The sequence below is a fragment of the Euprymna scolopes genome, chromosome 33 (assembly GCF_053919585.1).
Source record: "Euprymna scolopes isolate OS-2025 chromosome 33, ASM5391958v1, whole genome shotgun sequence".
NCBI classification, from domain to species: Eukaryota; Metazoa; Mollusca; class Cephalopoda; order Sepiida; family Sepiolidae; genus Euprymna; species Euprymna scolopes.
Window position 1 is genome coordinate 28,477,665 of NC_136514.1, and position 25,501 is coordinate 28,503,165.

At 30.1% G+C, this 25,501-nt stretch overlaps 1 protein-coding gene across 50 annotated transcripts in view; it reads left to right on the plus strand.

Moving 5' to 3' along the window:
* Positions 1–25,501, plus strand: part of LOC145258179 (uncharacterized) — a 399,192-nt gene that overhangs the window by 303,364 nt on the left and 70,327 nt on the right. For 40 of the 50 annotated variants that reach the window (XM_080116006.1, XM_080116009.1, XM_080116011.1 and 37 more), the window contains 9 exons: positions 4,503–4,538; positions 7,156–7,191; positions 8,467–8,502; positions 9,019–9,060; positions 11,734–11,769; positions 14,222–14,263; positions 16,008–16,043; positions 22,042–22,068; positions 24,733–24,774. In XM_080116006.1, coding sequence (XP_079972132.1) covers positions 4,503–4,538; positions 7,156–7,191; positions 8,467–8,502; positions 9,019–9,060; positions 11,734–11,769; positions 14,222–14,263; positions 16,008–16,043; positions 22,042–22,068; positions 24,733–24,774 — 333 coding nt within the window. The remainder of the gene's footprint in view (positions 1–4,502; positions 4,539–7,155; positions 7,192–8,466; positions 8,503–9,018; positions 9,061–11,733; positions 11,770–14,221; positions 14,264–16,007; positions 16,044–22,041; positions 22,069–24,732; positions 24,775–25,501) is intronic. The other 10 variants (XM_080116015.1, XM_080116021.1, XM_080116035.1 and 7 more) reach the window with 1 other exon arrangement.

A 25,501-nucleotide genomic window follows, 5' to 3' on the forward strand; every position in this document is an offset into this window, starting at 1 on the left:
CTTTTTTCCTGTTCAAAATGAGCAAAAGTTATAGTTCATTTACTTAGAATAAGTGCTTTATGACAAATTGCTAGAATAAATGTTGTATTGTAGTGACTAATCCCTATTAATCTCTAACTGTGGATGTTTGACATGCCTAATGTAGGACAAAATATGTCAAGATTTAGTATTAAACTTTGTCTTTTTTATTACTTCACACACACAAACATATACATACGCACATCATGTCTTATCAAATTTGTTAATATTTTTTTTTGCCTTTTCTCTTCTACAATTTGTTAAACTCTCAACCTAAATAAAAAAAAATAGATACTTTTTTTTACAAGTTTTCCAAGCTTTTAAACATCCCCCCCCCCATGTCAAATTTTAGATTCTATATAAAAATTCTTTCAAAAATACAGGGTGGGGCAGAGCAACTTTATTCGGAATATGTAAATTATTTAGATAAGCAAATTGCTCTGCCCCCTCACTGCACTTTCATATTAAGAAGACCGAAGTGACTATTTTTATTTTGACATGTATTAATTTTATTTTAGACATTTTTTTTCTAACATTCAAATCTCAAAAATATTTTTTTTTTTTGTAGTCAGAACCAATAAGTATTCTAGTTTTAAAGTGTACAAATGTAGGTTTCACAGCAAAAAAAAAAAAAAAATGCTAATGGCCAGTCACACCCAGATGAAATCAGCAGTAAAGTACCTTATTCACTGTGTTACCAAATTTGCTAGAAACTATATTGCAATATAGATATTTCCTTATTATACATATCATCTAAAAGCATGTGTTATTTTAATTATATTTCTTATTTGTAGGGAAAGAAATGATAACTACGTGTTTTTTTTCCATGGCATACATAGATATTCGAATATTCCATTAAATTTCTTGTTTACTTATCAAATGTTGAGTTGGTAAAGACATAAAGAACATTAATTTTCTTATCCCGATTAGCTAATCAGTATATTTTTTTTGTGTCTTCCCAGACTACAGAGCCAGAATTAATCTAGTCTGGTGGAATATCTAGTTTAGTGTTGTTACTTAAACACTGGAGAGTAAAGTCTAGTTAGCATTCATGCCAGGTGCTTCTGTATTATAGCATATCGTTGCTGTGGTCTTTTAGTTTTACTGGATTCCAGGACAAAAATTCATCTGGTCTGGTGGAGTGTCCAGCTTTGTGTTACTGTAGACAACATCGCTTACAGAATTAACTGTTTCCCACCTGACTACAACTTGGATGTCTTCAAGTCCAACATAAACAAATTCCTGATGAATTGCCCCCTTAAGTAAGACTTTATCAAATCTCCAATACTAACTATTACTACAATACTATCCCATTGATTACTGTACACACAATAACCCTTATCCCCGAGTGGGTTCCGGGCCTTGATAAGTGGTGACCTCCATGTAAATAAAAAAAAAGAAAAGAAAAAAAAGAAGGTGCATGAATTCTCATATAACCCATACTGTGTTATTTTGAATATTTGATCAGGTTTTATTTAGGGTGAAGTATTTACATGCCAGGTGGTCCTGAAAAACCCTTGTACAGGGAGAGACTTTGGGCAGTCGAGGATAGTGATCATTCAAATTAATGAAAGGAACAGTGTTGTGACAAATGGGTTTAGCTAAGAGTAGCATAAAAAGGAAATGACCATCGATACTTCCAGTCTCTATCATTTTAACGATTTCGTTACTTATTTCTGAAATTGTATTACTATTCTTTTAGCAAATAATTGAACAAAGAGTAACTGTCAGAGAACGAGAAATCTTTCTCAACTGGGGCAATTTTTTTTTTTTATTTACCCATAGTATCTCTTCTAGAGCTTAGTTGGAGATTGTTGTCCTGAAAAACGCCTGTACAGAGAGATCTTAAACACTCGAGGACAGTGTCTAGTGGACATTCAAATTTTCAATAATTGTATCAATAACAGTGGCTGTTGAATCCATCTAGAATTGCAATGTTTATTGTTGACACTATGTACAAAAGTTGCAGCCATAATAATTTGTCTATATTCTGCTATTTGTTCAAGAAGTTTCATAAAATTGATTAAAAAAAACAGAAACAACTTTTATAAAGTCTATTTCATAACTTTATTTAATTCAAATGAAATTTCAATAAACTTAACATCTTCTATAGATGTACAATAAAACTTTTTTCTAGAATTTTTCTTCCGCTTTTAAACATATTCAAAAGCAGACGTTTTCATTTTATTGAAATGTCATATGAATTGAATAAATCCAATTTCACATTTAAAAAAAAAAAAAAAATTCTCCAACCATAGTTCATTGCATATATATTTTACAAAATGATTAACTTCCTCCTGTAGGTCACCATATGATATTCTGCCCAGTGTCATTTTACTGGGTATGATTTAACAACACATCAAGTATGTATCATGTAACACCTCTCATCTGTTATTATATATTTAGAAAACATTATACTTAAATTAAAACGCCTGTGACAACAAGGGTCATAGAACCATAGTGTCATATTTATACAATTTTGTGTAAAATAAACGCATGCTATTTCTCAGAAATCTAAAATAATTTATAAATTTTTACTGCATAATTAAGTAACTTAGAAACCAATAAAGTATTTTTTATTATAAAATGCATTTATTTAATAATGACACACCCCTCATCTTGTTCTGGAATCTTGCAAAATCAAAAAAGATAAAAATAAATAAATAAAATAATATAGTTAATTAACTAAATAGAAGAAAATTAATATTCTTTTCTTCTTTAATGACTCAACGTTCGAAAAGTAAACGGGAAAGTTAATGGAACATTTGGATATCTATATCTCGTATAGATATCAGATTTTAATCCTGGGAAGTGGACCCCTTGATATCTGAAAATATACTGAAATAATATGAAGAAAATAATGAAAGTATGGATTGGAAATTGTTTTGTATTAGAATTATTTTAAAATATTGTATCCATCTTGGATGTTATTCTTACATTTCAGCCAATCTAACCTCTGACCTTCTTTAGGTGTATCTTATCGAACTCAGAGAATCTGTGGAAACTTTTGAATGAAATCCTTTATTTAATCTATGGTGTAGCTTGTTCTCATTCTGTCAGTCATGACCAGATAAAAATCTTAAGTTACATTGGCTTTACCGTTGTGAGAATATGTCCAAGATGAGTAGAGTAGTCGAAATAATACAAATCATTAAAAATTCCAAAACACAACTTTTTTTTTTTTGAGTTTCAATACTCTACTCAAGTAATAAAACTCCTATTTCCTTTTGAAATCAAGAAAAAGAAAACTTCAAAATTTTTTGTTGTGAGATTACTTAAAATCTTAATCTCAACAACAAAATAAAATATTTTTTCCCCTTAATACTTGAAAAATTCTTTTAACGTTTGGGGTTAGGTATTTATCACATTTTTATCACAGTTCAGCAGCTGATTTCTTTGCTGTGTTTAGTGTATCACTGCATAGTTACTTGGGCCAAATTTATGGAGCTTCTTCCACTCCTGACCAATAAGGGCGTATCCTTACATAATCATGGTGTTGTGTTCTGTATCTGCAATATTGCATGTCAGTATTATATCACATATCCCCCCAGATTTATATAAATAAAACACAAAATCACCAAAAGCAGTGATAGTGACAATAATGGCGGCGCTGAGTCAAGCACTGTTCATTGACACAAATGCCAGCAAGTGCTGGCCTCTCAGAGTCCAGGCGACAACTTCTGTGTAGTGAATGATTCATGGTTTGCTGAATATGCCATACAAAGGTAATGGAGCATGTCTGCAACTCTGTTCTTTGTGGAAAACTCAGATTCCCACCTCAGGATGTAGCAATATGTGAAAATCGTCTCCGCTGGTTTGATCGTATCAAGTGCAATGGTGGGTGGATAAACAGTCTGTGTCATGGAGGTTGATGACTTGTCTGGCATCGACCATTTATGCAAAAGCTGGGCTATAACTCTCAAGGAGAACTTGAAAACTTGGCAATTTCATAAAAGAGGGATATCATGAATGGAAGTAAATGGTGAACAGATGTCTGAGAAGCTGCCAAAAGACAGACCCATGCAAGCCATGTAAACCCGTCTATAACGGGATAGTTAGTCAGTGTCTCTATAACTTGGTGGTAGTCACAGGTGCAAATAGTTAATATTATATGCTAATATAAAAAGATTTATTTTTAAAAAAGAACAATCACCATCTTTGTTTTATTTGAATTTCATTGCAATTTTAATTTTTGTACAACTATACACGTATCTAAAAAAAAAAAAAAAAAAAAAAATTAGCTCACAACATATGTCAAGTTGAACCAATAAAGATGCTCTTTTACTCTTTAAGGTTGAAATGGTCTTTAAATCTTGTAGAATTAGTGTCGCTTATTGTATTATTTTTTTTCTCTTTCCTGATTATTTTAGTACAATGTTTTTTTTTTTATCATTAACCAAAGAGACAATTTAGTTAGGGGATGGAAGATATAAATGACTGAAGAGAAAATATAGTAATCTTATTTTTTGTTTGTGTTGTTGTAGAAAGGAAAGAAGTGGAAGTAACTCCTGTTGTTGTTGGTAGGTATTTCATGTGTGTGTATGTATTAAAATATATTTTTCCTCATAATATAGTTTAAATTGTGAAACATAAGCTCAATGAAGATGCATTTTCATATTCAGAGCATATCTATTGAGTTTCATTCCAAGAACCCCAAAATCAGTCTTCAATCATGATTTTTATTTTTGTATTATTATACTAATATATATTGTATATTATTATATGTATTATTATACAAATGTCTATACTTTTTTTTTCCATAAGTATCTTACATGTGTTTCGTTGTGTATATAGACGATGTTGCTTTCATACAGCATTCAAAAGAAAGTCTTGACATTTGCCTATATTTAAAAAATAAATAATAAACAATATAAATCATGATTGTAGACTAATATTTTTGTTATTGGAATAAAACTCAACAGTGTGTGTATATATATATATATATATATATATATATATATATATATATATATATGTGTGTGTGTTTGGATGTCTGGTAATGTTTTTAATTGATTAGGGGAAAAAAAACTTTTAAACATGAATTAAAATCAAATTTTGTTGGATAAAAATATATATATTTGTTTCTCGAACCAGAAGAAAATGTTTGGAAAAAAAATTAATCTAAACAAAATATTTTTTAATGCTGTTGATCTTACTGAAATAAGAGAGCTTGACCTAATGGATAATGTTAGACGGTGGAATCGCTATGCAAAATTCAAATCCTATGAGATCTATTGTGGTCAATCTGTGATGCTGATTTGCTTTTCAATTTAGTGAATTCTAACCCCAACTTCTGAATTTGATTTTAATGAGTCTGCAAGAAATTTTATGCTGAAATTCTCAGAATAAGATGTGAAGAAATGAGAATTTAACGAATAAGAAACTAGTCATTAATTGATTTATTGCAGACTACTATCCTCATCTTTCTTAGTTGTTTCATGATGTTTCGGCTAACTATTCCTCTGGCCTACGTCAGTTGGTAACCCCGACGGGATACGAACCCCGAATCTCCTAAGTACATTCTCAGCAATTACTGCCATCCATTGTTATTGTCGTCTCACCACGTCTTGGCCAAGTAAACCTCTGGCCGGGTTTGGGTAGGATTGAAACCACTATCTTCTGACAATGCTCACCTGGAACCGTAGAGATTCAACGTCTCTATCCACTGCGCCATGGTCCCTGCAAAAACGTGGTGAGACGACAACAACTATGGATGGCAGTAATTGCTGAGAATGCAGTTAGGAGATTCGGAGTTCCTATCCCGTCGCAGTTACCACCTGACAAAGGCCAGAGGAATAGTTGCCAAAGCATCATGAAACAACTAAGAAAAGATGAGGATAACAGTCCGCAATAAATAAATTAATAAATAATACTCATCTCAATAATGAATTCCAATTAAATCATATCAGAAAATAGTCCTTATATTTTGTTTTCTCCTACATAAATTGGATACCAGTGTAAATGTGAGTTATCACCCACATCTCTCCATGGTAGGGATCATGTGAACAAAATTCAGATAATGGTTTACCCTAAGAAGCTGCTCTTGATGCTTCAATGATATCCTGTTCTGGTGAGGGATGAGAATTAGTTTCTGAGCTGAGAATTCTTGTTAGCAATTAGTTGTTTGTAATATATTTCTCTGATACAGAATTAAGTTGTTCAGTTACAAGGAAAACTGTGAGGGTGGGTTTGTCAGCTCAGTTATCTATATTTTTATCTTAAAAAATATAACGGAAGGTAAAAGAGAAATCCCAGCTCCAGTGGGTTTTCTCTGTGTGTTGTAATATTTTTTTTTCATTATTTTATTTTATTTTATTATTTATTTTTTTAATAATAATAAAAAAAAATTTTTTACTTACATCCTTTGGATGCATAATTGACTTTCATCTTCGGGATGAGTCTTTTTAAATTTTTAGGTGTCTCTTAAGCAGGATGTGTAGCAATCAACATGTATATTTGCATTATTGAACGTTTTAAAAATTTTGAAAAATGTATTTCCCTGATCCTTATCACAAAAATTCAATTGTTGATTTACAAAGAAACCAGTAAAGTAGGTTGGATCAGCTAGTGTTATAGTTTGTTTGAAATGGTGGGGAGAATAAATTAGAAGGGGGAAGAGGGAAATGGAAGGTAAGAGAACCCACTCCCATGTATCTTTTTTTATTTATTTATTTATTTTATTTTTTTACATTTTTTAATGAAATAACTATTAGCATCTTTGATTATGTCAGGACTAATACTGTCAGAAAAAAATCTGCTTACAGTCTTTTTAACTTGTTTTACAAAACACAAGTTATTTTTATTTTTTTTTTTTTTTTCATATTTCATCAAATATCTATTTATAAAAGAATAATCACACAATTTTAGTGTTATGAAAAACTTTACAGAGGCAAATTATAGAAATAAAAATTGTCTTGCAAAAGCAGAAAAATATTAATTTTATTTCATTGGTAGATAATTTACTTCATTGAATGGAATGCCCATGGCATTTAATTAAATAAAAAGAATGTAGATGAATCGTAAAAATGAGCATAAATAAATCATGTAGATGTATTAATTGATGGAAACAAGTTTAAAAAAAAAAAGAAAGAATGTTTTTCTGAAAAGTGTTGACTTTATTCATATTTTTCACTATAGAACAACAACGCACGATTGCCCCTGCCGTTATTGTTGGTAGGTACCTATTTGATTACACAATTTCATATATTTAGACTAACATCCTCATCTGAACAAAAAAAGAACTGTTTAAATTGTATGTCATCCATAACGCGGTGTTGATTAGTAACATCATCGAAATATTTATTAATCTACATAGGTTTTTTTTTTATGCTTTGTATAATTTTACTTATATATCATCACTGTCCTGCCTTTAAATATAGGGAACTATAAGAAAGTTAAACATTTTTAATCTCCCCCATATTTAATAAAGGGGGAACTACCGAGACAGAAATAGAGATCAATATCAGCTTTGTAATGATTATGAATTACTATTAATCACTAAAAATCGTAAAATGATTTTCTATTTTGTATATGTAAAAAATAAATAAATAAATAAAACTATTTGATCATTTTACATAATTTTTGGAATATGACATTTTCATTCCATGGCTGGTATGTATATTATAAGAATTTTTTTTTTTTGTTAATTAGGTTGAACTCTAGAAAATAACCAAAGTTTTATGCAAATATACATAGTGCATGAAAATACTCGGCCTCCAGAAAATAGAAACAGATATTGCATGTGCTCTAGTCTTTTATTTTTAAAATAGCCCCCCACCCTCATCACTAGGTCTTCACTTTTCCTCTTTTGGTGTTGAAGGGCTTTTTATTATCCACTTACTGTAAAACACTTGATATTAGTCCTCCTCAGTGGTGAAGCACTGTTCTTTTAGATCTCCATGTGTTGAAATAGATGGAAGTCAGAGGGTGCTAAATCTGCTGATTAGGGAGGAGTCAAGTTATACTCATGCATGAAATGCATCAGTTTCTTTCAACGTGTGAAAATCAGAAATTGTTTAAATCTACAAATTTTTTTATTCGATTATCACAGATGTGTGTATGTGAGGCTCATTGTCATTCACCCTTCGTGTATATCATCTTCATAACATGATGCACTGCAGTAACAAGAGTAAAACTGAAAACAACATTTCGTCGTATAATTAAGCACAGCAGAAAATATTAAGTCGTAAAATTGAAAAAAGAAAAATATCTTTCATGCTATTGTTTGTTTCACATTTAAAGCTCATAATTATCTGACATTTTTTTTACGTTAATATTAAATTTTATTTTTCAAAAGTAAAGTCATCATGATATATATATTTTTTATGCAAAACGAAATAGACATTATTATACATTACTGTCATATAAATGTTTTTGTAACAACTAAAACGTCTGTTAATAAATCATAAGAATTTGTGTTTAATTTTTGCATTTTATTTATTTGTTCAGATAAACAGCAAACAGACAAAAGTGTTGATTTTATGGGTATGTGTTCGATATTTTCTGCGGATGAGTTTAATAAAATTGTCTCCCTTTCTTTCTATTTCTACTTGAAAATGGTTTTAAAGTGATTTTAAAATCTCAAGATTACATGTCGGTATTCGTATCACTTTCTTTTCCAATTAAAAATATTCTTGTCTATTCAAAAACCTTTAATATTTATCCACATTCAATTGTCGTACAATTAAAACTTACTTCGGTAAATTCCTTTTATTTTTATAATTTAAATACATTCTTATATTTAATTATTATTTTTTTTTTCACTGCCATACATCTTTCATGCGTCCACAAAGTTTCTTGAAAATCTACACAATTTTTTTTTTTTTTTTTTTTTTAATGGTAGCCATGCAAATGTGAAATTTGACAATGGTAATATTACAATATTATTGCATGTTCAGAAGACAATTCCACAAGTTAAGGACTAAAGTAAATGATTTGCAAACAAAAAAAACGATATTGTGTTTTTAGTATTTTTGTAAATTATTATCTTTCTCTCTTTAGAAGACAAAAGAGAAGAGATGATAGCACCTGTTCTTATCCAGGGTAGGTACATATGTAAAACTTGTATATTTTCTTTGTTAGATTTAAGGCTTGTGGGTGTAGTAACAAAATGAGTGAATAAATAAAAATAATACTAATAACAATAGTTATATATATTACTACTTGAAATAGTATTTAAATATATCTACAGGGTCGAACGATGAATTTGTCGCCCCCAAAGAAAACAACACTAAAGATTTATTTTAAAACTTTTATCGAAAAAATCAATTCAGGTAACTTGATTATGTAGTAAAGCTGACATCTATTCAATGTAGCCGCCTTCAGCCTCAATCACCACCTCTATACAGATCCAGAACTGGGAGCATGCTTTTTTCACAAGCACTGGTGGGAGCTCTGCAAATATTCGGCAATCAGGCTGGCGTTGGTGTTGTGGGAGGTCATGTTGGTGATGTTCTTAATGTATGACTAAACTAAGTAGTCCAGCTGGTCCAGAGTCAGTGAGAGAAGGGTACAAAGTCGTAGCACTCTTTCGGAAGCCAAGCCTGGGTTTCTTTGAACTTGTGGGCCAGCGTAAAATCCTGTTGCCCCACCTAGAGTCTGTCAGTGGCCACCTGATTGCACCAGGGGATCACCACACTCTTCAGCACATCCGGGTACACTTTGGTGTTGACTTTCAAGCCAACTTTGAAGATGTGAGGTGGCCTGATGTGGCCTTCACTTGAAACTACACCAAAGACTATAACCGTAGCAGGAAACTTTATTTTCATCATCTTGGGCATGTCTCTGTTATTCATGGCAATCCAGAAATGCATTTTGAGGGTGCTGGCAATGGTCCTGTTGTCATAACTTGGATCGGTAGACAGCATGAGTTGTATAGCAGCAACTCTCCACTCTCACTTATTGAACATTGTGTCACTTTCGCTCTTGGGATTTGTACACAACTGACCAACTAGTAGATAGCCTGCAACAAAGAAAGAAAACCGGTTTTCATCAAACGGAAATGGAATCATGTTGTCTTATCTATGGCGAGAATTTTATTATTCCACCCTGTATATATTTAGTATTTGGAATAATATGTATTCTTATATATATATATATATATATATATATATATATAAGTTCTTTTTGGATAGCTTAATAGTGCAATACTAGAGCTATAAATATTTCTTACAATTCGCCGCTATGGGATGAAACACAAATGTTACTAATAAAATCTAACATCTTGAAATGAGCAATAAGATGTGAAGTGAAGAATTATAAGATACAACATTTTTTTAGTTTATGCAGCATGAGGACCATTTTGGTGTCTGTAGAGTATTAATGGTCAACTTTGGTTGTTTGTACTCAATCAGTGGTCAACTTTTAGTTGCCTTTACTTCGAACTTACATCAGTGTCCATGACATCTAAAGAAATTTTATATTCACAGTCAATTCGTTTTTTAAAATGAATTTTAAAAGAATACTTTAGAAGTTTATGATCCAAAGTTAGCAGAAAATAGTGTTGGGCCCGGATAGGTTCCAGATATAAAATACTTCCAGTTTGGGTTAAAAATATTGCATTGTATGCAATAAAAAAGGAAATTATTCAAAACAATTTCTATTATTTGTTTTTGAAGAATTGATGTTTTAAATATTTTCTTTTTTACAATGATAATATTTTTTTTTCATTGTAATATTTAATGAAATTGAATTAAATGAAAAATGTTTAATGAAATTTCAGAAATAAGATTAAAAAAATTTTTTTTTTTGTTTACAAGAGTAGTTACTCGCCAAGGTGGTTTGATATTGATATCATTAAAAAAAAAATATCAAGAATTAAAACCATTTACATTAAATATTTTCATAATTATAAAAAAAATTTTTTTTTTAAATATATATATTTAAGTAACAATTTTTCCAAAATAAATTTAAAAAAAAAAAAAAAAAAATCATATAAGCTATTTACATACTTATTTTTTATCAAAAGAATTTTTATTTTTAATCAAAAGTGGACGTAACACAAACTATTTTGACATCACATCGTTTTCTCCTAATTTCGCTTTGGGATTTATTATATTACTATTATATATATATATATATAAAAAAGAACAAACCAAATTATGTGTTCATCAACGTTTCGTCTTCATTGCGAGACTTCCTTTGGATGAATGAAATTAAGAAAACAGAACACCAGTACAAATATTTGAAAATATATTTTTGATGTAATGAAACAAAAGCACAGCATATAACGATTAATACATATAATCAGTCAATAAATTACATAACAAAAATACACTCACTTCATTTCAATTACACATCCATATTTGAATTACAACAGACATATTCATTTCAAAAAGAATATCATATGTGTTTAAATATACATTAATGGCTATATGACGTTATAAAAAAAATAAAAATCTTACTCTTTCACAATGCTATGCCCCTGCCCCTCATTTTTTAAAAATTCCCAACAACTTTTTTCATTCTGAAATGTAATGGAAGGTACATTACATCAAAAATATATTTTAAAATATTTGTACTGGTGTTTTGTTTTCTTAATTCCATTCATCCAGAGGAAGTCTCACAATAAAGACGAAACGTTTATGAACACATAACTTGGTTTGTTCCTTTTTTTATTTCTCTATCTCATCTGAATACTATTTCCATTATTCTCGTTGTATATAAGCAGGTTGTCCTTTTCTCTGTTTACTTATCAATTCTTATTTCTCAATGTAGAAAAAGAACAAAGAGTTGCTCCTGCCGTTGTCATTGGTAGGTAATCCAATACAACATTATGAAATTAATTTTTATAAGACTTATTTTTAAAAGAATCCTGCACTAATACTGTTGGAAAACATGCAATTTCCTCCCAAGAATATTGATTTGTATTCACCTAATGTATGCAGTTAATCTTTGATCATAAACCTTGTTTCAACATCAAAAAAAAAAAAAAAAAAGGTTGATGTGCCATAAAATGATAAACCAAACCACACATTTTATACTAATTTTATTTGCAAACCTCTTCTGTTTTTGAGGGTAAAAATGTTATAAGTCACCAACAAAAATTTATTTTTACTCTCTAACCCATACCTCATGAAATATATACTTTCTAACCTGTACCTTATGAAATGTATACTCTCTAATCTGTACCTTATACATTTTAATCTGTATTTTACTCTGTAACCTTTGTATTATGAAATTTATGTTCTGTAACCTCTATCTTAGGAAGTGTATACTCTCTAACCAGTATTTTCTAAAATAAAATGCAGTAAAATAAGTTTATCAAAGCAAGGTCATTCTCCTAGAAAATGTATAAGATTATTTAAAGTTAATCATATGCATAATCACAAATGACAACAATCACTCAAAATGAGCATGATTGTTTCCTCTGTTGGGTAATACTAGATAAGAAAGGCAATGTCCATTGAGATCAAATTTGCATAATGATAGTCTGTACAGAATGTATAATGACAGATCTGCTGATCTGACCAATTATCCAGGGAAATAATTGCTATATATGATTGACAAATCAATAGTGGATCAGTTTGCTTCCATCTTGTGCAAGCAGAATAGCGAATAGCTAAAGACAATTATAGGACAATTGGTAGAAAAAGCTGGAGAATTTAGCATTGATGATTTTAAGGATGCTGAAGGTCCATTCATTTGATTATGAAATGCCTGAGATTTGAAAGAACCTTTGAAAAGTGATGATTATCTGTTTTCTTGAACATCTAGTTTTGGATATTCATATAATTGTATCGGTCACATAGTTTGGTACAGTACGATTTCCTGGGCTATGTTTGGATCTTTTGATATGGCTATGTTTGGATCTTTTGATATGGCTATGTTTGGATCTTTTGATATGGCTGTGTGGATTAAGCTGTTATATCTGCATACTTTGGAACAATGTGGACAGGAAACTGGTCACAGAACCGTTTTTATCTATTTCCTTGTTATCTTTGCAACATGCTGCATTTCTATTTCATGCTGTGCAGCCCCTTTCTGAACGAGTTTTCTCTACGCAGATGACTGAAACAAGATCGCTAAAAGAGTAGCACAAAAGATAGCGACAGCATGACAACTCCATTCTTTAATATTTCACTGCAAGGGCTGGAAAAGTAAGACTGCAGAATCTGGTGAGAGAGGCATGTTAGACGGGTTTGAAGTGCAATTAAGAATATTTTTTTTATCAATTTCGGCAACCAAAGAGCTTAAGTTAATGCCTTAAATGTTTTAACTTACCATTACTTGTTTTCGCTTGGCAGCAAATCCAATTGAAGCCAAAACTCTTGTACTATTATTTTTATACTTAATTCAGTTTACTAAACTATTTCAAACTAATGCACTTTTTCAATGCTTAATAAAAAGCTAGGGGTTTTCCTTTGGCACCAAGGCCATTATTGAAATAGTTTGTTCCCTGTTGATTGAGGTATGCCTCTGGTCCTGTGCAGTTCTAGGAGGTTCACCCTCCAAAGCTTTACCTTTTACCTTTAAGTAGAAGTTTATTGCTAAACACCTGAGGTGCCCTCAACCGAGTAATTGACGAAGCTGCCCAGGCATTTTTTTTGCGGGCCAGAATACGTTTTCTCTAGAGCACTAACTTTCTGAATCCCACTTTCCGACCCTTGCCATATCATCCCGCTGGGGGAGGGAGATAAATAACTTCAGCTACTAAAATACTAACCAGTGAGAAAACCTCATCCTTTCCACCTAAATGCAAGAACAAGAATATTGTCTACTTTTAATCAAAATGTGGTAATTGTTATTAATAAGCCATTACAAAATAAGATACAGTAGTTTTTATTTTTATTTTAGAGAAATAGGCTATGATTAAAAATGGATACTGGACTCCTTTTTTTTTAAACACGAAAATAAGAAATGAATAAAACATTTTGTTTAAACGGTTAATATCCTGATTACTTTATTGTGTGATCAGAAACCATTTAAGAGTTGTTTTTTTTTTATCCCTCTATTGGCAATAATGTATATAAAGGGCAGTAACTCTGTGTTAACTATATCTTTGCTTTATATAAGTTGTGTGCAATTATTTACATTTTGCCAATTCACTGCATTTCTAGTATTGAAAATTAACTATAAACAAAGTTATCACCTTTATGAATAAATTGTTAATTTGTAATATACGTTAATAGAATTTCGTTTTCGTCTGTTATCTCCTAAGTTGACATGACATCAACAAAATTTTTAATTATTTTCCATTCTCCAGAAGATCATAGAGAAAAGATGATCGCTCCTGTTGTTATACATGGTAGGTACTTTTCAAAAATATAACTAACTTGAATACGAGTTCTAGAGCCGGCACTATTTTTTTTTTCCTTTATTAAGCCATGGTCATAAAACTGTTAGCAATAGAAAAAGGCTACCTAGCTAATAAGGGAATGCATAAAACTTAAGAATATCACAATAGTAAGCCAATATGGAACTACGAAAATGTGACAGTGATACATGTTCATTCACACAATTCTGAGATAGCACGTTCAGGACTGGATTTCCTGACTATCATGTGGTGGTCGTGGTGGGAGATGTATAGTTTTAGAAATATAGGGGTTGAGATGTTAATGTAACAACCTCCAGAGAAGCGAGTTCAAATTTATGTTCATATCTAAGAAAAACAAATAAAGCAAAAGGATGAAAACACAGTCTGATAGGACCGCCATATACATGAAAATGTTTGATTTTTGAAAGATATCATTTTTGTCTTAATTTTATGTTCATATAAAAAAAACACACACACAAGTTAAAAATAAATGGGAAATGCATAATGACTTTTGCATTTCAAAAGAAACCTTGTAAAGAGTGTAAAAAGCATAAACTTTTGGAATTAAATCACTTTTATACAAGAGAGAAATTCAAATGAATTGTTTTGCAAATGAATAATACCTGCATGAATTATCAGTGAAGTTGATAGATTATCGATCAACTAATAGTTCTGTTTTTTTTTTTATTTTTTTTTTTTTTTCATATAATTTTTTTTATGTCGGTTGCTCCAGACAAGACATGAAGACACTTGATGTAAGGGGCTAAAAAAGAAAAAAAAATACTTCAAAGTCAAAAACTAGCCAACGATAAGTGTTAGATGGATAAAATCTAACCTAGAAAACAGCAATTCTTCTCCCCTTGTCAGAAACATTGTTCATGTGAGGATTAAAGGACAAAATAAAGGAAGATAGAATTATAAAATTGTCATAAGTAAAACCAAGATCCACTCTTTACTTTCCTTATTCTTTAAAGATATAGACGATTGAGAAGGAAATGTTATTAGATGTGGCTGTTCCTTTGCTACATTTGTCTGGGATTTTCTCCCATGTGTTAAATGTCTGTTGTAGCAGTTTAGTATTGTTGGACCTGCCCCATTTGTATGATTTTTTTATCGTCTAAAAACAATTAAAAAAGCAAAAAAACAACACTATTTATAAATAGAAGTTTTATAGTAGGTTCCTTGTATCATGGATTGAAGTTGTAATATTCCTAGTGCCGGCACTGACTAGTTATACCAAAATTTTATTCAAATTCCATTCTTACTGATAATGGTGAAACACGAAACAATTTTAATAATGGGACTTGATGATGCCTATCTTTGTTTTAGTAATTTAAATTTAAATTAAAGTTTTATTATTTTTTAAAAAAATATACAAATACTGTTAAAGATTTTAAATTTTGAATTTAGAATTTTATATTTTCTTTTTCTTTATAAAACATTAACGTTTGAGTTCATTTTTTTTTCTTCCGTTCAATTATAAAAAGAAATGATGGCTAGAAAGTTGTGTATAGAATATTTATTTTTTTAATTGGATGACGAATGTCTTTGTTGTAATTTTTTATTTTTAATTAGCATAAATTAGATTTTTAAAATATTTTGTCTCTCCCATTGATTAATACTTTTTGAGTAATAAAAATTTAAAGCTGTTGCCTTTATTTATTTTTTTTTTTTTTACGCGTGAGAAAAGTTTGTTTTTATTGTTTCTCATACCATTTTTGTTCTGTTGCTTTAGAGAGAGAAGAGAGGGTGTGTCGTCTTGTCGCTGTCGGTGGGTAGCGGTTGAACCATGCTGGTAAACATTGCATGACATAGGGATTCCCTCATTAGAAAAGAGTTGATTCACCTTTATCAAGAACAGAGTGATGGTCTCTTGGATTCACACTTTTTATACTCCTTTCAGAATTGTTTTCCCCATGGTTGTGCGTATATATATACTGTTTAACACAGTCGTTTCTGATGCTACCAGATCAGGCTGTCTGAAGGTATTGACTCCCTGGCCCAAAAATGCACCAAACATTGATTTTATTGGGGGTTTTCCCGCCCTTTCTGTTTGTAAAAGTCAATCATGTTCTGCAAAGTAAAAAAAACAAACCCAACAATTTTCTTCTATAAAACAACCAAACCAAACACCACGAATAAATAGTTGAGAATATAAAGAACTTGAAGAATAAAAGCTTTTGCCAAAATAACTAGATTCGACATTAAATGACCTGAGAAGAGTTGAGATGTGTTAAAACAAAACAACTAAACCAAATTCAATGAATAAATATTTGGAAATATAAAGAACTTGAAGCATAAAAACTTTTTTTTTTTTTTTTTTTAATTATTTGATTTGGCATTAAGTAATTTAAAAAGGGCTGCTATGCAGTAAAACAAACAAACAAACATAAAAACAAAACAATTGACATTCATTAGGAAAACTTGAAAGCAAGTGATTAGATAAAACCGTACAGTGGAATTTAGACAGTTGGCCTGTTGAACCATGCAGACTGTACAGTTAGCTTGTTAAGTATGAAAAAAAAAAAAAAAAACATATCAAAATATATTTTTTTAAAAATGCAAAAAGTAATGTTAAATAATTAAAAGAAATTCTTTGTCTTCAGGTACTTTGTGCTTTTAAGACCTTTCCATTTATTTTCCTCTATGACATAAACGGAGTTTAATATCCCCATGTCTGAAGTCACTTTTATATATTTTTCTCTAAGTTTTATTATGGTTCACCTAGTGTCATTCTGTCTGTTACTCCCAAAGCAAATGCTTCTGTCTTTCTCTTAACATGGACATATTATCTCATGTGGCATTGGGAGATAAATATATCCAGCAGAATTATATATTTTGTATACCAACAATTTCTCCTCATAAGATGTTGGTTGAAAGAGTTCCTCAGACTAAATTTATGTTTTTATTTAAATTTAAAAATGAAATATGCGATAAGTGGCCCCTGGTAGTCTCATTACAAAATATGAATTTTAGTTTTCTGTTTTCAAGTACTCAGTTCAGACTTAGTTGAGATTAAATTTCCGCTATTATTTAAAACTTACATTATATATATATATATATATATATATATATATACACACACACTTTTTTAAATGACATGAATTGGTTAGCTTAATTAGGAAAAAACTAGATCCAGTATCAAAAATATTTCTGTTTGTACTTTTTGAAGAAGGTGGTGTTTGATCAACACTGCTGGGGAACCGTGATTTAATATATTTTGTTTTTAAATCCATGAAACGTTGTTTCATGGTAAAGAACTGATGATCCCTCTACAAATATTGGTACTATTGTTTGTTCATCTAAGTAAAACTATTCAGCGATCCAGGAAATTAGTTGACTTACTGACAAAATAATTTTTCAACAAAGAATTTTTTTTTTTAATAGTTTTAAAGGTTTCAAATAAACTTCCAAAGACTATATATTGTATACTTGTTTATAAATATAAGTTCAGTTCAAACACTGGATTTGGAGTATACAATGTGTGGTTTCATCAGACCAATCCGTTCTGTAATTTAAAATACACAAGGTGAAAAGACAAAAGACGTTAAAAAAAAAAAATTTTTTTTTTTTTTTTATTATTACTATTACACCTGTCTCCATTTCATCTCGAATAGAAATAAATGCATTTTTTTTTTCTTTTTTTCTGTGATGGTGATTAGGTGTGCTATTTCAGTTAAACATTTAATGAGAAGGATGTGTTAGTTTGATTGAAGCATTCTGGGAAAAGTTGTGTTTCAAGGCTATGACAATGCAGTTTAATAGATAAACATTGTCGGAAAGGAGACAAGATAAACAATAAATCAGAATATCGAAAGAATAATTTTAGATTAACTATTTATTTACCAACATAATGTTACCACTTGTTCGAGTTGTGGTTTTGACAGGAATACAGGAATTATGGAATAATAGAAAAGAGTTTATTTATTGTTGAACTGGTACTTTGTGTCTGTTATTAAATTATTGTTATAATATTTTACCTTATTATTATTATGTTTCTACTTAAATATGATTCTTATTTATTTATTATAGCCATGTGTGTTTTATATAATTCGTCTAAGTTCTGACATAACGAAAATAATGTGTAACAAAGGAGAGGAGTCGGTTAGAATTACTTCCCTTGAGAAGAAGAAAAAAACGAGTTTTATTTTTTTTTTTTCATATTATTATTGTTTAAATATTTTCTTATTTGCTTGACGAACACTAGTATTGCATTCTATTGTCCTGCACGAACATCAGATGCAAATGGGTGTATGCATCTACAACAAATATATTTCTGCTAATATTTAAGCATATATGTATATATATTATATAAAGTCTATTAGTATTTATTTAATACTGTCTATTATTCATTATTTATCTTACATGAATTTATTGCGTCTGTTGTATGTCATTATATAAAAAAGGTGCAATTGAGCTCCACTTTGTTTTGTTTTTTTATTTTGGGGTTGAGTTTCTTTATCAAAAATTTAATATAGGTATTTTTTATAAACCTAAAACATTAACTGACAAAAGCAAACACAAATTATGTACTTATTTATGCTCAGTTTGGTAACAAATAATTTATATAACTGTTGCCCCAACTTGACTGTTTACCACTCTCTTTTGTTATAACAAGATGTTCGTGTATTCGCATTGGACTCCCCTTCCAGCACTAGACGTCTCTTTAAATAGTTAAGTAAACTTGGATATCTTCAAGTCCAACATAAACAAATTCCTGATGAACCACCCCCTTAAGTAAGACACTTTATCAAATCTTCAATACTAACGATTACTATGATACTATCCCATTGATTACTGTACAGGCAATAACCCTTATCCCCGAGTGGCTTCCGGGCCTTGATAAGTGGTGACCACCATATAAAAAAAAAAAAGTAACCTTATTGTAAACAGTCGATTATTCATCCTCCTCTTTTCAATTTGACTAGAATCAACGTTGACTTCTTAGTTTCGGGTTCAAATCACACCAGAATCTATTTTTCCTGCAAATGTTGCCATGCAAGCTCTTTTGTGGTTCACAAATGGTAACTCCTTTGTTGTAGTTATATATTATATGTTTTTGAGTTTTTATTTTGCGATATTTGTATCTACTTAGACAAGACCTGGATTAATTTATTATTAAATATCTTGAACTTTTAAGTAATCTATTTTGTGAGGATCTTTGTCATATCCTGTAACATGATCAAATGTTCTTCAATCCTAGACTGCAACAAACACCTTGGATCGATGTTCTGTATGGAGTCGTGTTCTGTCGGTACACTACAAATTGCTCTGTGGATATTTTGTATCGCAGCTTCTGTTTCTAGTGGCTGTAGTAATAGGAAGAATTTAAAAACAACAAATAACACCATTATTTACTCTGTTTTTTTTTTGTGTTTTTCCCTCAGCAAGGTACACCTTCATGGACTGTAATTTTCCACTTTACCTCTATTGAGGTAGTGAACTTCAAAAGAGATGTTTGCTCACTTTGACATCGTTAAAAAAAACAAAACAAAAACAAATCGACCTAGCTTCCCGACTACATTCTTCCTTTCATGACGTCATATCCTGTGACAAAATCATAACCCTAGTGTGCCAACTTCTAATGGAATTTTTCCCAACCTCATGTGAAAAACTTCCGTTCCCAAGAATATTTTTACACGCCTGTCTCTAATCTTGTCAAAATCTCATAAAAATTAAGAGTGACTCATGAAAGCAGACCGAGGACAAGGAGCTTATAAGTAAATGCATTTCTGCTAAGGTTTTTCTCCTCTGATTACCTGCCTCTGTACACACCTCTTAATTACTTTCAAACTAAATGAGTTCTCGCACATTTTTCTTAATAGATAAAAACTGATATTCTTATAATGCCGTCATTAAATCGAATGGGAAAATATGCCTTAGAAAAGTATGCATCACACACTAGGTTCTCTGGAGCTTGCACCAACAGATTACCAATTTGAGTTTTTTTAGAGGTTTCCAAAATAATTCAAACCCTTCAAAAGAAGTCTAGAATGAGTTAGACTTTGTAAAGAAATAGGGAATTAAATAATTTTGTGAACTTATCAACAGATGAAAAGAGATTATAGAAAAGGTGACTACATTAATGATTTAAAAAGAACATAGACATTAAAAATACTATGTTTCGCCCGTATCATCCTTCGACCTTCCTCAGGTGTATCTTGAACTCGGGAACTGTTTTTTTTTTTTTTTAATTTCGAACCCAACCCTTTATTGTTACGGGGGGTACCATGTTCTCGTTCCATTCAGGCCATCCCTGCTGCTACCGCTTAATGCTGTTTTTTAATCTGACCATAAACTATTGAGTTATTTGTTACTTATGGTTGATTGTTTGAATGCTAACCAATGATATTAATTTAAAATAACTAGAAAACTTTAAAGAAATAAAGTTTAAGTATGAAATTTGCAGATTGCATTATCTTGTTGTGTAATTGACTAAAAAAAACTTCTTTTGTAAATAATAGTTTTGGAACAATTAAGACTTAATGGTGTAAGGTGGTTCAGTGGTAGTAGATCTGAATTGCGAGTAAAAGTACCTCCCACTTCCTGTATGAAGGTTAGGAGATATCTGGTCATAAAAAATTCTAAAGATTATTGAAAGAATATGAAAAAAGGTATTTTTTGTGAAAACTTGCATCCAGAATTTTTGTAAATTGATTGCCCCAAAAGATTTGTATATGCAATCTTTGGTAGCAGATGTATATTAGTCAATGAAATAGGGGAATACTTGGTTTGATTTATATAATGTAAATAGAAAACTAACTCTCCCCTTTCGAAATTAACCATATATATACATATATAACAGATATTATTAAAGATAACAGAAGGCTTCTGTTTAATTATACCTTTTTAATTTTTTTCTGTTTTTCTTATCTTTTTTGTGTGGGAATTAAAAATGTTGATAAAATTCCCATATGTATTTCTTCAGACGTTTTTTGTCGGAAATAAATTTCAGCATCTTCAGGAAGTGGGTTGTACATCTGTACGAAAAAGAAAGATATCTAAATAACAGTTTCAAATCACAATTTCATAATAATTTTCGGACAAAATTACTTTTACACATGTTTCTGGGAAAGTATTAAATAGTCCTAAAATTGATTCCTGGTTGAATCAAGGTTAAAAAAAAAAAAAAAAAAAAAAAAAAAGATACCAGGTGAAATGGAGACGCTGTGTGTAATAGTTTAAAAAAAAAAATGTATTTTTCTTCCCCATTTTATTAACACGATCCTTAGTAATTTGTTATTTTTATCTAACAAAATACATTTAAATCCATGAATTATACATTTCATTTTATTTAAATTCTGACAAAATGTGATATTTTATTCATCTACGTTCAAATCATTATTGTTCAAGTAATCTAAAAAATTTTCAAAGTAAACACTGATATATTCACGTTAAAAATTAAATCTGAATTACATTATATTCGGGTATCGTACAACTTTCCACAAGCTAAACTTAGAATTATATTTCCGAGATATAATTTGTTCAGTCCACAATACGTGAGATTGGATGATGAGCGAGGATGTACAGTATTTTAATTGTGGCATAACTTTTGTTATTAAACTAGTTTTGTTTAAAAAAAAGAAAAGACAATCATTTCCATGATTATTCTTGATACTTATTTAAGACTATAAGTTGATAACTATAAATGAATCAATTGCCACTGCTTCCAATATGTAAATTTAATTCAGAAATATTTATTTTTATCATAATATAAAATTATGATGGATCTTATGTTTCTGATTTTGGTTTTCTTTTTCTTTCTTTAGAAAAAGAAAAAGCTAGTGATCGCTTTGGTAGGTACTTGTGCATATTCCTCTTTTTTTTCTTCTTTTTTTTTTAATTATTTTTTTATTATTTTTTTTGTGATCTTTAATTTAAAAGCCATAACATAGGAAGTAATTTTTTGCTTAGAAACTCATCTTTTCACGTGAAAATTATTTCTTTTCATAATGTTAAAATTGTGACATTAAACAACAGCAACATTTATATAATAAAGTTGATTTTTCCCCCCTCTACGTTAACACATTATAGGTTAATTTAAAATAAACCTAAATCTACCTGTGACCTATTAGATCACAACCTATATGATGGTCAGCTCTTTTTTGACTTCCGATTCTCCATGAACCTTTATCCTTGAGTGACCTTTGAGCCTTGATAAGTGGTGACACCATTTTTAACAAAATATTTTAGATGAGGAAAAAAATGGCAAATAAAGGATAAATTATAAAAGTAAAAGGAGTGGAATGATGTAAATATTTAAGATATAAGGAAAGACATCACAATGTATTTTGACTATGAAACATTAAACTTTGATACTGAATAACCAATTTCTTGAAAATATTTTTGGTACTATGTAATTGGTACTATATCAGTGTATTTTGCTGTGAATTTAAAAAAACAAATGTATACTCCTGCCCGAACAACTCGAAAAAGGAAAACATTTTCTCCTTATTAACAAAAAATTCAAATTTGTATGGAGAATAACTCTTATTTTTAATTGATAGATTTCAGATTAATAGAGTTGTCTCCCTTACAAAGAATTTTTTTTCTGTATAAGTTTAAAAATGTGCAAATGAATAAAAAATAAAATGATTTCACAGCAACTCAGCCAGTGAGGTTTGAGGATATGCATTGCATGGATCAAAATACTATAAGAATAATACAATGGATGTGTAATGCGAGTCTTGAAGACAGGCTTAAATCTAATGGCCTCAGAAAGATTAAATACAATAGAACCCTGGGATACGTTTGTTTTTCAGGTTACGATGTGGAAAACAATGTTTTTCCTGCCCCTGGTTACGTTATTTGTCCCACCTTACGGTGTTATTTATTATGTTCTTTGATTATATACTGTACTGTATTTTGTTACTAATTTTTAAACTTATGATAAACCTGTTATGATATATTGTTGTTTTAGTTATTGTAAATTTATAATAAATATATATATAAATAAAATTATAGCAAGTGTGTGTGTGTGTGTATATATATATATATATATATATATATATATATATATATATATGTGCACACACAAGTTATTTTGCTACTTGTTTTCTGTCTGAGGAAAAGATCCATTTTTGAAACTCCATGGAATAAGGAAATAATTATCTTCATTTTGTATCCCGTGGTTGAATAATAAATGTTGTAAACTGTGATTTGTAAAATGTTAATTTCCTTTCATCTATATAATCCACAAAATGTTTTATCACAGTTCTTTAGTGCAGCTACATTAATACCTACCCCAAACCAGGAATCAAACACACAATCATCTAGTTTATAATCACCGGCTTTCATCACTGAGACAAAGAGCTTTGCATTGCACTAAGTAAATAGCAGGTGATATCATTTAATGACAGTGCTCTATCCGAGAAGGGGGATGTACATAGATGTTTCACCATATCTAAAAATCATCAGTGTGGCTAAGTATAACTATACTACTGATCTCAGGATTCAAACTCCACATTGAAGTCAACAACATTGAGGCAACAATATGATGAAGAAAGAGATGTATACTTATATTCATTAAATGAACAGTCAACATAAGTAGATTGTCTACCTAAATGTAAGATAGGTTGGGAATCAATTTCTGAAAGCCAACCAACACATGTCAGCATGCCAAACTGACATTAAACTGAATATGATAACATTTCTAGGACAGTGTTTTGACATTGAGTTATGGACCAATAAATATCCGGGAGAAGGACGCAATTCTAGTGGAAACAAATTGCATTGAAAAGAAAGACATAACCAACAAATAAAAAGAGTGGTTATATATCTGTTCAACTACCAAATCTGAAAGGCATATTCTGTCAGTCTTGATAGTAAGCAGAGGGGTTCATTGTTACCTGTAAGGTGGACACCACAATACTTGGTCTATGTTGGGATGGGGGGTATACATCAGTCCGACTGCCAAGTGTACATAATGCTGAGAGGCATATTCTATCAGTCTTTATTAGTAAGCTGAAGAGTTCATGGTTATCTGTAAGGTGGACATCACACTAGTTGTTCTATTTCTATTTTTTTTCTTCAAATTAAATTTATTTGGTACATCCTTCTCTGATGAAGGTTCATGAAAGAAATCCCTCAAATGTTTAACAATAAAGAAAAAAAAATGTTGCCGTCGTTTGATGTCAATTCTCTGTCTCTAAGCACTTATTTAATTTTTCTAATTAATAAAAAAAATCCATTTCTCTCATATTGGTTGTAATTGTTAGTAATTATATATTAATAATCAACATTATCAATATTTTAATCAATAATCATCGTTTGTAATTTGTAAGATTATTAGCCATTATCATTAAGTCTTAATAATTACAATTATGTATTCTGGGACGAATTTCTGCCTATCTAAACAAAAGATTAAATTTCTTAACAATCAAGTTTCTGATAAAGTTTTATTTCTGCCGAAAATAATATGATAATGCATGTATAATCAAGAATGCTTTTCCTGTCTGTAGAAGAAATAAAGCAAGAAATGGTAGCACCAGCTGTTATCAGGGGTAGGTACTAAAGTATTTTGTGAGAAATGCATTGTGCATACACACATATATATATATATATATATATATATATATATATATACACACACATACATGGTGTTATTATTATTTTAAAATAAATAAAACAAAAATGATTCTTTATTAATTGCGGACTATTATTCTCATCTTTTTAGTTGTTGTTTCACAACGTTTCGGACAACTATTTCTCTGGCCTTCGTCAGGTGGTAACCACGATGGGATAAGCACTCTGAATCGAAACATTGAGGATAATAGTCTGCAATTAATAAATAATACTCATCTCAAAATATTCTTCCATATTTTTTTCTGCGATCAGTATTTTAATTCCTGCATGCAAATACTATAAAATCAAGACTTGTTACAACATAAATCACAATCTAATTCCACCATAAAGCTAAAAGCTTACACTTAAAACAGGACATTAAACTTATCATTTAATTGTTTACAAAATACATTTATGAATGAAAAATTAATGGTATAATTTGATGTTATTCGAATTTTAATATGATCCTTTAAAAATATTTATGGTATTAGACCATCTCACTGTCGTAGAGGTGAGGAGACAAGAAAACTTATGATTTTCATACCTTAACGTTTTCAATTATGTTTCTGTTGCCGCTGCTTAATATGCCTCTCAATCATGCTCTTCTATGTTTGTCTTCTTTGTAAAAAAAAAAAAAAATATTGGAATGATGGCAAACATTATTAT